The sequence below is a fragment of the Acanthochromis polyacanthus genome, chromosome 6 (assembly GCF_021347895.1).
Source record: "Acanthochromis polyacanthus isolate Apoly-LR-REF ecotype Palm Island chromosome 6, KAUST_Apoly_ChrSc, whole genome shotgun sequence".
Lineage (NCBI taxonomy): Eukaryota > Metazoa > Chordata > Actinopteri > Pomacentridae > Acanthochromis > Acanthochromis polyacanthus.
In genome coordinates this window covers 41976270-41993830 of record NC_067118.1, presented here as the reverse complement: position 1 = coordinate 41993830, position 17561 = coordinate 41976270, and the positions used below count along the sequence as shown (strand labels likewise).

The 17561-nt window shown below is 39.8% G+C and overlaps 1 protein-coding gene across 3 annotated transcripts in view; it reads left to right on the top strand.

Annotated features, from left to right (window-relative positions):
• acot7 (acyl-CoA thioesterase 7) overlaps positions 1-17561 on the top strand; it is an 81758-nt gene that overhangs the window by 47653 nt on the left and 16544 nt on the right. For all 3 annotated transcript variants that reach the window (XM_022198802.2, XM_022198803.2, XM_022198801.2), the window contains 2 exons: positions 121-237; positions 12971-13155. In XM_022198802.2, coding sequence (XP_022054494.1) covers positions 121-237; positions 12971-13155 — 302 coding nt within the window. The remainder of the gene's footprint in view (positions 1-120; positions 238-12970; positions 13156-17561) is intronic.

Genomic DNA, 17561 nt, shown 5'->3' with positions numbered 1-17561 from the left:
ACACATTAATCAAGAGAGCAAATGTGAAAATAAAAAAAAAAATTCAGCACAAGACAGTAAAACAAAACATCTGTTAATCTTCCTGCTTAGCTAAAGTCAAACTGCGTTTTCCTGCCACAGGTGTGACCATGAAGCTGATGGATGAAGCCGCCGGCCTCACGGCGTTTCGTCACTGCAAAACCAACGTCGTCACCGCCTCCGTGGACGTCATCAACTTCCATCGCAAGATCCAGAAAGGTGAGAGTGACACAGAGAAAGACGGCTCAGAGCTTTTGGTTGGAAGGATGTGAGTCTCTCAGAAGGAGGCTGTGTCTGCATGAAGCTGTTTTTCTTTTTCCCATTAATGAACTGCGCTCTCTTAAAAGCCAATTAGACGATAATGTGGAAAACTCAGCGGTCTTTAAATTCGCTCTGAGACGGTGCTGCTTTAAAATTGGCCGAGCCGACGCTAACGACCGTCGCACTGCTGCTAATCAAGACCAGTTGTGTTTTGCAGAGCTGCCACCACATATGGAAAACAAACCACCACCATTGTTAATGATTCAACTATTTTCCATTGCAAAGCTTTGTCTGTTTACACTGTACTCACTGTATAACTCCACCTGCTGTCTGAGGCCCAGATCTACAAATGGACATGTTCTAAGCCTCTAATTTTGAACTTCATTCAAGAATTTTGACAAAAACCATTACACACTTAGCCTTCGACATCACAGTGGTTGGAAACAAAGTGTCCATTGACTGTATTTATACTGCTTTGCCGTGGTGAAAGTTGAGCTCAGGGGTAAAGGTTTTATTGCCGGCGCTGTTTGGACAGCGGGGCAGATCCAAAGCGCTTCAGGGACACTTCCTGTAGAATCAAATCCAAACATACTCTCCTACATATAGACATAAGCAGGGGTAATGGTTTCAGTGCAAATCATGCAGGACAGTCCAACTACAGCCGAGTAGAACTTCAGATCTGGAAGTGATGCCTTCTGTCTTGCAACACGGAGCATCGTAACATCGTATACCTGAGCGCAACAGTTTAAACTCCTGGTAAATATCACATTTGTACTCATGTTTTATTATTATCCCCCGCCTCCACGAAGTGGAAAAGGGGGATATAGGTTTGGCGTCCGTCCGTCCGCCCGTGCGTCCGTCAGTCCGTCCGAGATGAAGGGGACAACTTTTCTCTGAAACTATTACAGCTAGGATTACGAAATTTAGTGTGTAGCTTCACACCATGGACACCTTGATCAAGTTTGAAAATGAGACCTGTGCGATAATATTTAACAGAGTTATGGCCCTTGATCACTATCTTGGATATAGACTCATATGAAGGGGACAGCTTTTCTCGGAAACTATTACAGCTCGGATTACAAAATTTAGTGTGTAGCTTCACACCATGGACACCTTGATCAAGTTCGAAAATGAGACCTGTGCGATAATATTTAACTGAGTTATGGCCCTTGATCACTATCTTGGATATAGACTCATAGACATCACATGTGGCGGGGGATATTGATGACCATGTCGTCTTGTTAAATGCTAATGCTAAATGCATTTAGTTGGAGAATATTGGGAAACGGCTACAAAAAGCAGTGTGTAGGTAACAATCTTTTATCTCTTTATTAGATACACCTTGCTAGTACCAGCTCAAACCCTCTTCCTCAAAGATTTTGGTCCATGTTGACATGATAACATCAGATTGCTGCTGATCTGTCGGCTGCACATCCTTGATACCAATACTACATCCCAAAGGTGCTCCACTGGGTTTGGATCTGGTGACTGTGGAGGCCATTGGAGTACACTGTGAAGTTCAAGATGATTTGAGCTTCAGACGATGGTGCACTGTGCTCATAGTTAGCTACAATACTCAGGGAGGCTGTGGTGTTCAAATGATGCTCAACTGGTGCTAATTATCCCGAGGTGTGCCAAGAAAATGTCCCTCACACCATTACACCAGCGGTCCGTTGGTACAAGGCAGAATGGATCCATGCTTTCAGGTTGTTTACACCAACCATCAGCAGAAATCGACACTCAGCATACCAAGCAGCATTTTTCCAATCTTTTATTGCCTAATTTTGGTGAGTTTATGCAAATTGTTGCCCCCAGTTTCCTGCTCTTCTGTGGTCTTCTGCTGCTTCAAGGAGCAGAGATGGTCTTCTGCACGCCTCGGTTCTGATGAGCGGTTATCCGTGTTGCCTTCCGATCATCTTGAACCAATCTGGCTCTTCTCCTCCAACCTCAGGCATCAACAAAGCATTTTCACCCTGAAGAATTTGATATTTTCTCTTTTTCTTACCATTCTCTGGTTGTGAGTAAAAATCCCAGCGGATCAGCGGTTTCTGAAACAATCAGACCAGCTCGTCCAACACCAACCATCAGAATCACTTAAATCACCTTTTCTTCCCCGTTCTGATGCTGGGTCTGAACTTCAGCAGGCCGTCTTGTGCATGTCTACGTGTCTAAATGCATGAATTACTACTTGGTTAGATATAATAAAAACAGAAGTGGCCAGCGAGCGTTCATGTCCATTAGAATACGTTTGCTGCTTGTAGTTTTTCTTGTTGCAGTGTCTGTTTCTGTTTATGGGCTGAACATAATGCGATCCAGACAACCAGCTCTAACATTCAGATGTTATGATCACCTCAGGATACGATGTTAACAATAGACTGCCTCTCTTCCCGCTGTTGAATTATGGAGTGGTAGGAGCATTTTTTTATATTTCACAGCTCAGCACAACAGTGCCGGGTCAGCTCCAGCAGCTCTGCATATACAGTACATTTATTCTCAAACACAGGCGACTTTATTCAAGCATCATAATTCACTCAGTGTTTTTCCAGGGAGGTCTGAGTGAGAAGCAGTGAGTGGCAGGATGTTGTAAAACATTTAAAACGCACCTTTTTGGGAATTTCAGGAGCAGAAAACTCAACAATGCAGATTGTTTGAGATCCGGGTCCACATCTTTCGTCTGCTGCTGGTTGCTCCGGTTGCTACCTCCGTCTGTCCTCACAGTTTAGGTGGCGTTGACATGATTTCCCCTGGCTGCCACGGTAACTGGGGTGTTATGTCACCAGCAGATTTCCCATTTTGCTTTAGGTGAGCCGACAAAAATCTGACGAGGTGAGTTTAGGGAAATGATTGTCAAGTCTGGAAATGAAAAACCTTCAAAAAAACCAACCGTTGGCCTTGGAGAGTATAATCAGAATCAGAAGTAGTTTATTGATCCCTGAGGGGAGATTGATTACGTTACAGCTGCTCCCATTCAAAGTCTTAGAAGTATAAACGCTCCAAAAAATATCGAGATGAACACAAGTAGAGAAAGAAATGTCCTAAACATGCTAGCATAAGTAGAAAAATCTGTCTCGATTCACATATTTTGTCATTTTATGCTGTGTTTTCCTGATCAAACTGTATCTCCAGTCAGTTAATCATAGACAGAGTGATCCTTATCCTCAGCACATGCACCATAAAGCCGAGGTGTCAAACTCTAGTTCAGGAGCCATATTTAGTCCAATTTGATCTCTAGGGGGCCAGACCAGGCGTGAACTAACCGTGACGTCACCCGTTGGTTTCAACGCCGAGAAAATGAAGCCCGGATTTTGCTACTTCCTGGTCGCCATTTTGGATTTTTTGGAGCCAGTGACGTAAAAAGCGTCATCAAACAGGCTGGACCGGAGAGCAACTAGGGGCAGGACCAGTCTATGGGCGGGCCAGACTGAAGCCAGACTGCTGAAAGCCTCGCCCTAAAGGATCTGTCAATCATTCCAGACAAGACTGTCAATCAAGTATAGCCACGCCCCCTGGTTCTGCCAACTTTAACAATTTATTTAAAATTCAGTATTGATTTATTTTAAGATCGGCCACCTGATCTCTCATTTTGACCATGAAAACTAATGGGAAAAAAATCCTGAGCTGTAGAAAATCAGTCTATCAAATTTTATTTTTTCCGGTGATGAAATGGGGTCTATGGAGAAAAAGCTTTTTGGAGCCAACCCTAGCGGACGGCGTGATATTGCAAGTTTTTGACACTTGCGGGTGGGCTTCATTTTTGGAGCCAGATGCTACGTCCACTATATATACAGTCTATGGGCCAGACCAGTAAAATCACAGCATAATAACCTATAAATAACTGCATCTCCTTATTTTTCCTTTGTTTTAGTGCAAAAAGTACATTCTGATCTTTTTACATAACATCATGAACAACCTGACATTTCTGAGGGAAAATAAGTGAGATTTCAACATTATGCTCAGTTTATCATTTATACATCCAAACTTCCAGATCACAGAGTGTCTACAAAGGAACAAAACGACACAATCAAGACAAAATAGTACAAAAAATGAGACAAAAAGTTGTACAAAAATGTTACAAAGCGACAAATAATGGACAAATGGTACAAGTGAGACAAAAAGGAAACATAAAACGACAGAAGTTAAAAACAAACAACATAAGTCATAGAAAAAAACAAAAGCAAGACAAAATATTACAAAAATGAGACAAAAAGCTATACAAAAACGTTACAAAGCGGCAAAAAAGGACAAATGACACAAGTGAGACATATAAGTGAAACAAAAAGGAAACACAAAATGACAAAAATGAAAAACAAACAACAAAAACGTGAGGCAAACAACACAAGTCATAGAAAAAACAAACAAAAACAAGACAAAATGTTACAAAAAAGAGACACAAAATGACAAAAGAACAATGAACAATCTAGTATCTTACTGTATGGTCAAAGCAGCTTGTGAAAGTCATCCCGTGGTCCGGATTGGACCGTCTGGTGGGCTGCCTTTGGCCCATGTTTGACACCCATGCCATCAGGGTTCAGATTGAACATTTTAAAACAGCAGGTTTTCATGTGTTTCAGCCTTTCACAGCTGCAGAGCAGAAAGATGGGTTTCTACCATTTTACATTAATATTCTCTCAAAATCCAATATTTACAGAATAGAAAACCTGTCCAGTCACAGCCGCCAGAATGCATCAGTTTCTCAGCTGTAAGCCCAATAAAAGGGTGATTTTTATGCAGTTTAATATTTTTGCGCTGCTGATGCTCAGATATTTGAGAGTCCAGATATTAAAATTGAGATTCGATGCTTCTGGCTAAGAGGGAAGCCAAGGAAGCTTAGAAATCATAATAATGTTTCTCCACTGGATGCTACAAAAACAGGTAGACTGGTGAGTAGTGTATTACATCGACATAAGACCTTAGACCTGTGCTAATATGTTCCATTAGTGTGGCCTGCAGTATCTGGAAAAAGCCTCACTGATCGTTGACTCATTCTTGGAACAGCGAGCGTATTGCTTTCCATTATAGAATCAGGTCAGAAATACACCCCCGGTCAAAAGTTTTGAGTCGGGTTTTAATTTATTTGAATGAGAAAGTGTCTCAAAACTTTTGACAGGGTCTGTACGTTTTCAAGAAGAAAAACACTGTCTTGTAATACAGTGAATGTAAGGTCTGAACAACTGGTGAGAAATTAATAACATTAGATAACAAGCGCTAATGGACTGAAAAGTGCACGTTAATTCATGATGAGATACTATAGCTCCCAGAGAGAAGTTTAGCTCGTGTGTATTATTGATGATGTGTCAAAACAAATAGATGAAATAACCCTTCAGATACACTACTTTCAGTCACACCTTCTCTTTCAGTGCTTTTATTTCATTATTTTATACATTCTAGATTAATACTGAAGACATCAAAACTCTAAAAGATTACATGTGGAATTATGTTGTCAACAAAAATGTGTTAATGTAGAAAATAATACAAATAAATTTTTAAAAAGCATTGGATGAGAAGGTGTGTCCAAACGTTTGACTGGTAGTGTGTGTTAAAATGGAAAGTTAAGACTCTAAACATTAAACAGACTGAGGTTTATTTAGCAGTTATTTAAGGGTTTCTGGATCCTCAGAGCACAAAATACCTTTCCTGTCCAAATCAACAAAAAAAAATTTAAAACAGGGCAGGTTTGCAATTTATGATCCGGACGAGAAGACAGAAGATTAAAACTGTAGAACAATTAACTTTTAGGATGCTAACTTTTAACCACAACTGCAGTTTGCCTGACAAAGGTAAATAAATGTACAATCTCATAGGCATGATTCAGGTGCTTTTAACATAAAAAGTCTTGTTTAGGGAGTCATTCAATATATTCATCATTAAGATAAATTCTACAGTTTGCATTAAATCTAGGCATTGTGAATAAATTGTGATTTTCCCTTTTCCATTCACTAATATGACTTCCTGTTGTTTTGCATCTCACACCTCATTTGTCACCCAGTTTACTGTTTACTATATGTCAGCACTTGGAGCTCTCCAGAGACTTGTTATACTTCAAGAGGTCTCTTTTTGATTAAAACAGGCAAACAATATGCTGTGAGGTCCAAAATGCACAAACACGTTTCTGATTTGCTGTTTTTTATTACTGTTATTATGTTTATTGTCTTATTATTATTATTACCTGGTCTGCAACACATTTAATTTACTTTTTTTTTTTCAGACAGCATGCAGGTTTTTGCATTCTTCTGTAATGCTTATGTATTGATACTATAAAATATTAACAAATTATATTACAAGTATTGATGTAAAGCTACAAAACTGATATTTCAACAACTGCAATGTCAAATTGAACAATAATGTGGATTAATTCAGCGCTCAGAATATAAACCCGGGAGGTTTTATCTACTGATGCGCCAAAGGAGAGTTCAGTCAATGCTGTTCTTTGTGATCCATTACAGTCAGACAGCCAGAGGTGTAAATAACGAGAAAAGAGACGTTTCTGAATTCTGCATGAAAGGACATTTCAGCGAGGGGAGCTCTGAAGGTGGGAAGAGAAGTGCGAGGGAAAGAAATAAAGGGAACGGTGTGTCATCATCCCCACGCTCGCAACGCTGCTCTTTTTTATTCATTTTGAATTTAATTTCATTGATCAAACACGATTAGTACAGTCCTGACATTTCTATGTGCTGTTTGCTGAAAAAGGAAATGATGCGTGACTGCTGGAAAGACGGAGTGTTCGCTTTGTGTTTAGACTGAAGCCAAATGTTTAGATGGAAAAGTAACGGAGCTTTGAGCATTTTAAATGGACTTTTACTGTACACACACGGGGAAGTAATTACGCTTTTTGTTAGCCAGTAGGAGGAGTGAGAGGAAAATCCAAACTTTATTCATGTAGGCTGTAGTGAAATAGCAAATCTTAGACCCTCCAGAAAAACGCGGGCATAAATCCTTGATTCCGCGGGCTAAAATCCTTGATTCCGCGGGCTAAAATCCTTGATTCCGCGGGCTAAAATCCTTGATTCCGTGGGCTAAAATCCTTGATTGTGTGGACATAAATCCTTGATTGTGTGGGCATAAATCCTTGATTCCGTGGGCATAAATCCTTGATTCCGTGGGCTAAAATCCTTGATTCCGTGGGCATAAATCCTTGATTCCGTGGGCTAAAATCCTTGATTCCGTGGGCTAAAATCCTTGATTCCGCGGGCTAAAATCCTTGATTCCGTGGCCTAAAATCCTTGATTCAGTGGGCATAAATCCTTGATTCCGTGGGCTAAAATCCTTGATTCTGCGGGCTAAAATCCTTGATTGCGCGGGCTAAAATCCTTGATTGTGTGGACATAAATCCTTGATTGCGTGGGCATAAATCCTTGATTGCGTGGGCATAAATCCTTGATTCCGTGGGCATAAATCCTTGATTCCGTGGCCTAAAATCCTTGATTCAGTGGGCATAAATCCTTGATTCCGTGGGCTAAAATCCTTGATTCTGCGGGCTAAAATCCTTGATTGCGCGGGCTAAAATCCTTGATTGTGTGGACATAAATCCTTGATTGCGTGGGCATAAATCCTTGATTGCGTGGGCATAAATTCTTGATTCCGTGGGCATAAATCCTTGATTCCGTGGGCTAAAATCCTTGATTCCGTGGGCATAAATCCTTGATTCCGCGGGCTAAAATCCTTGATTCCGTGGGCTAAAATCCTTGATTGCGCGGGCTAAAATCTTTGATTGCGCGGGCTAAAATCCTTCATTCCGTGGGCTAAAATCCTTGATTGCGCGGGCTAAAATCCTTGATTCCATGGGCTAAAATCCTTGATTCTGCGGGCTAAAATCCTTGATTGCGCGGGCTAAAATCCTTGATTGCGCGGGCTAAAATCCTTGATTCCGTGGGCTAAAATCCTTGATTCCGCAGGCTAAAATCCTTGATTGCGCGGGCTAAAATCCTTGATTACGTGGGCTAAAATCCTTGATTGCGCGGGCATAAATCCTTGATTCCGTGAGCCAAAATCCTTGATTCCGCGGGCTAAAATCCTTGATTGCGCGGGCTAAAATCCTTGATTCCGTGGGCTGAAATCCTTGATTGCGCGGGCTAAAATCTTTGATTGCGCGGGCTAAAATCCTTCATTCCGTGGGCTAAAATCCTTGATTGCGCGGGCTAAAATCCTTGATTCCATGGGCTAAAATCCTTGATTACGCGGGCTAAAATCCTTGATTGCGCGGGCTAAAATCCTTGATTCCGTGGGCTAAAATCCTTGATTATGCGAATAAATATTTGGGGTTTTTATGCGGGGAAATTGCGGAAAGTTGCAAAGTATGCGAATAGTTGTGAAATATGCAAAAAGATGCGAAATATGTAAGAATTGGGGGAAAAAAAGATGATTCTTCTCCTAGATCCTGTTACTAGGCTACCACTGAATGAAAAAGAGCAATATAAAGATAAACAGACATACTACATGCCAGACACATCACAGTAAGTGCTGCCAATGTTTCATTTATTATCAGCTTAAGCATGACTTAAACATTCCTCAATCACAAATTTCTCAGAAATAAAACATTCTTTCTGCTTAGTTATACTTTGAGGCAGAGCAAAGATAAGATAAGATTGACTTTATTGATCTCACAAAGGAGAAATTTACTGTTACAGGGCTCTTAGGAACAAAAAACAGAGGAGTGCAAAAGTCACGAAAGTGCAAGAACAAGATAATAAATACCTGCAACACGGTTGATTTTCTTCGGTGCTCCAGAACGATGTTGCACGGGGTGCAAAAAGTTTCTCCCCACTTTGGTGCAGTAAATCTGGGTACTGTTTTGCCCGGTCTCTGGCTGAAATATTCGTAGGTAAATGTGATCTTTGAACATTCGCCATTCTTGTTTTTCATCTCTGAGCGCCGTGCTCTGCATCAGATTGTGCTTCTAGTGTGTGTGTGAATCCATGAAGTGATGACGTCAGGCCGGGCGTCACATAAAAACTCACTCACAACTCCATTTATATCGGTTATAGTTTTCTCATTTTATGCGGAAATTGTGAAATCAAGCGGGACCCGCATGTTTCTCTTTTTTTTTTCGTGGAAATGTGAGATTCTTGCGGGAATCATGCGCTGTTTTGTGGGGATTATGCGGCCTTTTGGGAAATAATTGACCCCCGCATAATCAGCGGCATTTTGGTGATTAATGCGGGAATTCATGCGATCGCATAATCACGTTTTTCTGGAGGGTCTAAAATCTGTGCACGGACTGGACACATCGGCCGTATCAAACAGCTCTTCAGAAATGGGACTCCACCAGTTGTTGACGTTGGCTGACCTTCACGGCTGCAAGATCGAGCCCAAGATCTGCTTTCTGCATGAATCAATAATTAATGATCGCGGTCTTTGAAAATCAGCCATCATCAAGTCTCATTTCTGTGTAATGTCACTGAGCAGCGCACGCTTCACCGAGCATAATCCACCCGCACCGCGGATGGTTTGTCTGAATGAGAACGGACTCGCTCCTGGCAGGAACACGCAAAAACTCTCAAAGGGCCGGACGACGAGGAAGAGAATGAACGGTCTCAGTGCTCTCACAATGCCACACCTCGTTCTGATTTCCAGTCGTTGGACTCGATCAGCCTTTTCTAGCTGTTCACTCGCTGGGATGTGATCGCTCACATGTCTGAGGATGACATAAGGGATGATGTAATCTCATGACATCCGTTTAAAAAAAGGCTAAGACTCACATTGGGAGTCAGTATTTCTCAGCACACACAGAAAATCTAGGAAGTTTAGTCATATTTAATACTCTTAGAAGCAGAAGAGCCTCAAGGGAATTTGTCACCACCATGGAGGAAATGTTTGAGTTCAAACATTTATTAGCATTCATAGAAGCTCCAGTAAAATACAATGAGGCTTTTTTAAGGTTGACTGAATTATGGCACTGTTCTAGTGTTTTATGCAGGACATAATTGCTGTTATTGTTGCATTTTTTTAAATTAGGAAGGCAAGGATATGATAAACCGATCTCTAAAAGTTGCGTTGTTCTAAATAGCTCCTTAATTTAATGTCAGAAATATTAGATCCTGCAATATCCTTACTATGTTTTTAACTGTGAATGATTTTAAAAAGTGCCTTGTTTTATATTGGACTAAAATAAATAGTTATTCCTTTATAATAAAATAAATTCTGCACCTATTGAAGTCTTGCAGTTACAAAAATATGTCTAAAAAATAAATCAAGTTTACTAATTAAAAAAAATAAATCCTAGAGGAACCCTGTTTTGAGTTGTTGGAAGTTCTTCAATTCTTCTCTGAATTGAGCTATTAATGGTTCATCCAGGAACCTTTCTCCTAAGGTTCTCCTGATTCTTAGAGACTGCAGTCATAAAAAGTACAGACCTAATCGACTCCCATTTCCTCTGCTCATTTTACGACTGCAGAGACTGACATTTTACGGTGGATATTGTTGAAATTAGAGGAAACAATGTTGGGCAGAGTCGTCAATGCCCGTTTATTCCAATAACAAAGAAAATAAATGTCAAAATAACAAAAGAGAACAAACAGCAGAGTTTGTAATGCAATATAATACACTTCCACATGAAAGAGTTACACAATGGCAACATTTACTTTTTGTTCTTTTTCGTCTTGGTTTGTAGAGTATTAAAGTGCTATTTTTTGTATCTATATTTTTGTGTGTAGTTTTTACGATCTGCTCTTCCTTTCTCTTGTGGAATGTGTGTTCCAGTCCAGTTTCTTTGCCAGAACCAAAAGAATATTTCGCTGGATAGTCTGCAGTGTCCTGGGATTCCTCTCAGTTCATTCTGAAGGTTCTATCCAAAACATTATATTCATAAAAAGACAGACTGAAGCCCAGAGGAACACCGCTGTGGAACACAACCGGAAACTGAAAAGGTTGTGTTATACAGGTAGTCAACATAAAACTCCTGGGTAAGGTTAAACCATCTAGAAAGAGACTGGAAACAACTTTCTGTGCCCAAACTCAGCTGCCTCCATCATGCACTGATGCTTTTGCTTCAGTCATTTTTCATATGCCAGCATGAGGTTGATTATAAGAAGGTCAATCTATAACTGAGGAACTTTTGAAGTCCATGGGATATATCTGTATACATTTTAATTAAAAGTTAAAAAAAATAATGTTTTTATGATTTTATGATCATGTCTTTACAAATTCCATAATTATTTATCTTGGAAAAAATCACTTATTAATAAAAAAAAATGACTGGGTATCACTAAAATGTCAACTAAATAACCGTCTGAATTTAATACCAACCACCTTCTAATTATGGAGTCACAGGAGTGCCACATCAAAATATAAACAAATAAATAAATGTGGAAATATAAAGAGAAATAAATAAATGTGGAAATATAAAGAGAAATAAATAAATAAATGTGGAAATATAAAGAGAAATAAATAAATAAATGTGGAAATATAAAGAGAAATAAATAAATAAATAAATGAAGAAATATAAAGAGAAATAAATAATAAATATAGAAACGTAAAGAGAAATAAATAAATAAATAAGTAAATGTAGAAATATAAAGAGAAATAAATAAAAAGGAAAATTTTGCCTTGGCTTTTACCTTTCCTGTTTTTTCCTTTTATTTATTTATTTATTTCTCTTTATATTTCCACATTTATTTATTTACTTATTTATTTCTCTTTATATTTCCACATTTATTTATTTACATATTTATTTATTTATTTCTCTTTATATTTCCACATGTATTTATTTACATATTTATTTATTTATTTCTCTTTATATTTCCACATGTATTTATTTACATATTTATTTATTTATTTCTCTTTATATTTCCACATATATTTATTTATTTATATTTTGATGCAGCCCGGTCTCACGGGGATTCGTGAAACTGTCACGTCAGTTTTTGTTTCGGTTTCGTGCGCACCAACACGATGTCGTCATGTTTTTCGTGCCGCTCACCACGAGCGAAACCCGCTGTGGTAATCACATCTGAAAGTGGTTTATACCGGCGGATTCATGACGATCTAAGCTGTCCATTGTCACAGGAGTGCCACATCAAACAACACGGTCTCACGGGGATTCGTGAAACTGTAACGTCAGTTTTTATTTCGGTTTCGTGCGCACCAACACGATGTCGTCATGTTTTTCGTGCCGCTCACCACGAGCGAAACCCGCTGTGGTAATCACATCTGAAAGTGGTTTATACCGGCGGATTCATGACGATTTAAGCAATGGCGGCCGCGGCCACGGCTGCAAACGCCGATGGACAGCTTAAATTGTCATGAATCCGCCGAATTTGCATAGGAATTTAAAGAATGCCCGGCGGCCGAAGCGGCGGCCGAAGCGGCGGCCGCAGCGGCGGCCGCAAACGCCGATGGACAGCTTAGATCGTCATGAATCGTCATGCTCGCTGCAGCTCAACACGAGGTCGCTTAGTTGAACTTTAACTTGCATTGTTGCACGTGAATGTTGCGTTCAAACATTTTAACAGTTGTGCTGTGAGGCTGTCGCGCTGCAGTTCTTTCTATCTTTGGAAACCCTGATAACTCTCTCCAGCAGCTTCCATTCATTTATTCTTGTCAAACTTTCAGTCAGACTCTATTTTCTGAAGGACAGAGCAGCACTAAGATTTTTGAAAAGCTGAAGTGCTCTCGAGAAGTGTTGTTAAATCGGGATGAAGAATGTCTTCTAAAACGGGAACACCTACCTAAATGTCCTTTTCCTCTTCTCCCCAAGGCTGTGTGGTGACGGTGACGGGCCGGCTCACGTTTACCAGCAACAAGTCCATGGAAATAGAAGTTCTGGTGGATGCTTCCTCACTGATGGAGGAAGAGAAAGGGAAATATCGTGCTGCCTCGGCTTTCTTCACCTTCATCTCCTTGGACAAGTTCCACAAGGCCCTGCCTGTCCCTCCTCTTAAGGTCAGTACCATCCGCTGTCTCTGAAGTCTGACTCAAAGCCTCAACATGGAATTAATTTTATCCTGTACTAAACTTTACATCCTTCAATAAAAACTGCATATATTGACACAGATCTTACTCTGAAACTTCTGATGTCCACTTTTTCAACATTTTTGGGAAATCTTTGAACTTTTTTGGTAGAACAAAATATCCAGGAAATCCAGGAAAATCCAGCAAAATTCGCTGGATTTTACTCTTTTTTTTATGAATGTTCTTAAAGAAAATATTAGAAGTTTAACTCATGTATATGTAACCACTTTAGATATTTTTAGGATTTTTTTTGAAGATTTTTACTCATTTTTTGAAAATATTTACAAGAATTTTCTTGCCAAATTTGGGGGATTTTTTTAAATAGAACTTTTAAGGAATTACTGGAATTTTTTTTCCTGAAGATTTTGCAAATTTTCAGAAATTTGGTGAATTTTTTCAGGCAAGGAAGCAATATTTTTTTGGTGCCCATAAAGGAAGACAACAGGAGGGTTAAAGTGTCCACCAGGTTTGGTCTATTTTTCATGCAGGCCTTGGATTTTTATCATCCCACTCTATCACCTGAATACCAATCTTAAAAGATTTAGTTTCAGCCGGTGATAAAGATTTAATGAAGAACTTGTTTTTGAGCAATATGGTGAATAAAAACTGCAATCGTTCAAAGGGAAAGTATCTTTACAGGCAGTCCAAATATAAAATAACATTCAGATCTGTGTTGTATGTGGTGAAATGTTAGAACAACCTGCTCTCTCTCATTGCATTCGGTTCTCATTTCACCTTCTGTTTCTTCTGCAATAGTAACATTCCTTCAGTCAATACTCTGATTTTTCAAAGGCTCACAGAAAGACGCTGTTCTTTTTACGGGGATTTTTGCATATCAGTCTCCTTTCATTGCGTTAGCTCCCTCGTCGTGCTGGGTATTATCCTTGAGCGCTGAATGGTAATTTCCCCACAGCATCCCTGGACGGCGATGTCTGCCTGACTCAGCGCTTATTGTCACGATGTAAAGCGAGCGTGTTTACCTGCCGACAGCAGAGAGACGCCTGCTGTTTGTTCTGGCTCGGCGGTGCAAGGTGATCCAAACCCTTGTTTGTATGCAAACACCCTGCTCACGAGCCATCTGTTTAACTCGTTTAAATGATTTCCTGGCATCATTCTCACACCCCTGATTTTCTCTGTGATGATTCTTTTACATCCCATCCAACTTTTGCAATGGATGAGGAGTCATCCTGTCAGCGAGGGGAATTTTAAACAGAGAGAATTAGCTTTTAAAATCATATTCCAAACACTAAATACTCGATTCAGGGGATTGGAATTGTATTGAATGAAAATAGAAAAGCGGCGTGTAATATTAAATTCTATAAATACTTTTTGACGAGTGGTGCAAGTATTTGTTGTTTCATTAGACAGCTGAAAAATACCTCAAACCAAGTCAAAGTCCAGCTAGTGACCGTAAATGCAGTTTTATTTCTTCACTTGCCACTGAGTTAGAATATTCCCTTTAGACGAGGCTGTGTTTGCTAGCATTTTTAGAATAACTGTGCTAATAGCATTGTAAGCTAACTAACAGTTATCTTTGTTGACATGACAAGCTAATGTCAAGGAGGCTCGTTAGCTTTAGCATTAGCTTTAGCGTCTAGATTTACCTGTATGACGAGCTAACAGCTGAATAAAACCCTATGCTCGCTTGTAATTGGTTAAAAACAAATAAATAAATGGCCAACCCACGAACGACGACGACTTGGAGCCCAACAAAGATTTGGAGAGAATGATCGAAGACGCTGAAATTCTGGATGTGATGAAACTACCCAATAAAAAGCGGAGTAGAGTCACAAGTGAGTTTGGTAGTGTGTTCACCATCAGCAGCGAGTTAATGAGGCTGTCGTCGCTGCTTGTTGAACATCCCACTCTTTCTGAAGGCTTTGGTGGAGTTGTGGACATTTTTGGTAACAGGACCTCATCTAAAATGATCTGAAACCATTTCTTAGATGATGAACAGAGGAGTTGTGGACATTCACGTGCCTGGTTAGGCCCTAGTTGACATGCAAACGGTGCATTCTTGTCTTTACCGTCATCCGTGACATCATGTCGTTTGTGTAAAGCTGCTTTTTAAGGTGACATTTCATAGCCACTGGTGAAATACATGTCTGTGAGCTGCTGGTCACACTATCTGATCACTGACTAAACTGTGGATGAACAATTTGTCACCAGTTTGAACGACTCAAAGCTTTTTGTTGACGGTTGAATATAACCCTATTTTTAACCACACCTGACGTACGTCAACGGGGTTACTGCATTCGCTTCGGTATCTGGCTGGGTAAGTATGTATGTATGTATGTGGGTGTGTATGTCCGGTCAGATATCTCTGCAAGTGCTGAAGTCAGGATAATCAAACTTGGCACTGAAGATCAGTCTAAGGTCCCCTGGTCAGTTGTGGAGTTAGAGGTCAGCAGATCAAGTAGGAAGGGAGATACGTAGGATGATCAAAATTGATACAGCGTATCATGCATGGGCGGGGTTCTGCCACCGACTGGGGGCTCGTCTAGTTTTAACTGCAATCAAAATAAATCAGAGATACAAAAGACCATTTGCACAATAATTTTATGTAACGTTACCATTTGTTCCATTGTAATGATTGAGAATAGTAACTCACCATTTAAATTTAGATTATTTTTTTAATGTGATTTTCTGCTTAACACAATATTAACCTGTCTCTTGATTTGGTGACAGATTTACTCTTGAGCCAAGAAAGGTCCGTAACAATGTTCTGTCTCAGTGGGCTGAGTGGGCAGCTTCATTATTCTCTCAAGTGCATACTTGTGCAGAATTCACAGAGCTTGCACCTGAGCTAATCATTAAACTTTAAGTATGTGCAGAGTACTGAATAAGCCAAGGAAATGCATTAAAAGTGAAGCCCAAGCAGCAGGAAGAAAGCTGCTTTCTGAGTTAACATTTACCCTCCTGCTTAAACCAAACATACATAACGGAGGTTATTATTAAAATAATGCCATATATATTCTGCAAAATACTGTTTAACTCAGTTTGATCTTTAAAGTCGTGGCTAGCACCAGGTCCTGTAGTGTTTCAAGTAAGACAAGCATGTAATGGAAAATTTGCAAGAAGTAAGCCGAGCTGAGCAATGTGTATGAGAGTGAAATGGCTTGTTATAGGTGAGCTGTCATGCCTCTAAGTGCTGTACTGACTCCTGTGACAATAAACATTCAGACACACTTAGAGGTGCAGCATTACCCTTAAACACCATGGCATGTTTGTTTGAGAGCAGACGTCTCTGCTGATGCCCCTGGGAGACAGAAATGTGCATCAAATGCTCGTCTCCTCCGCTTGGCCTTTTCAGAGGCTGCTGTCAGTTCCCCCCCCCATTTCCATTTCACAAAACCCGCTTTTGGTTTGCCCATTGTCTGCCTCTCCCTCCACGCATTCATTAACCGGTTTTCCATCTCTCATGAGCTGCTCATTGGCTTTGTTTAATGGCAGGGAATTGCAGCGATGATTAGAGTCATTGTAATTTCTCTGTTCACCTCAAATTTATGAAAAGAGAGGCTCAAAAAATAAATCTCCCGATGATTTTAATAATTCATCCTCCACACTATAAATGGAAATCTAAATGGAGCTCGGCCTGCCAGCGCTCTGATGCTTGTCAAATAAACAAGAGCGGGAATAGAGAAATTTGCGTGTGTGCATGTGTTATGAGGAAAAGGTCGGACAGAGATGCAGTATAGACGGACTTTGTGTTTGTGTGCACCAGAAACACAAACACAGCGTCTGCATGTGCAGGTTTGTTTATGTGAGAGTTTGGTGTACGTGTCAATGTGCACGTGCTTTAACAGATTACGGGCACAAGAGTGTTTGTATTTTTATACGAGTGAACGAAGGAGGCTAATCAGAGCTATTTCTGGCTTTTTAATTATTTACTGGGGCTTAAACACGAGATGAGATTGGATCAAAATGAGGCATTGTCCATCTGAACTCTACAGATGGCAGCAAACCAGGGCCGGACCAGTACAATCACATCATAACAACTTATAAATAACCACAACTCGAAATTACAGTCACAAGTATCTGGAACTGAATAATAGAGTATTTTATTTTATGATGAAAATGGCAAAATATTCAGAAACAAGACACGAAATGACAAAAACGAGAAAAAAAATGATAAAATGTGAGACAAGCGACTCGAAACAGAACGAAAAGAGAAGGAAATTAGAAAATAGTTACAAAGTGACAAAAAATGGGCTAACGACAAAAAACGATGCACAAAAGAACGAATAAAGCAAAACACAAAATGACAAAAATGAGACAAACAACCCGGAACGAAAAAAGAGACTACAAATTCGACAAAGAAGTTACAAAACGACAAA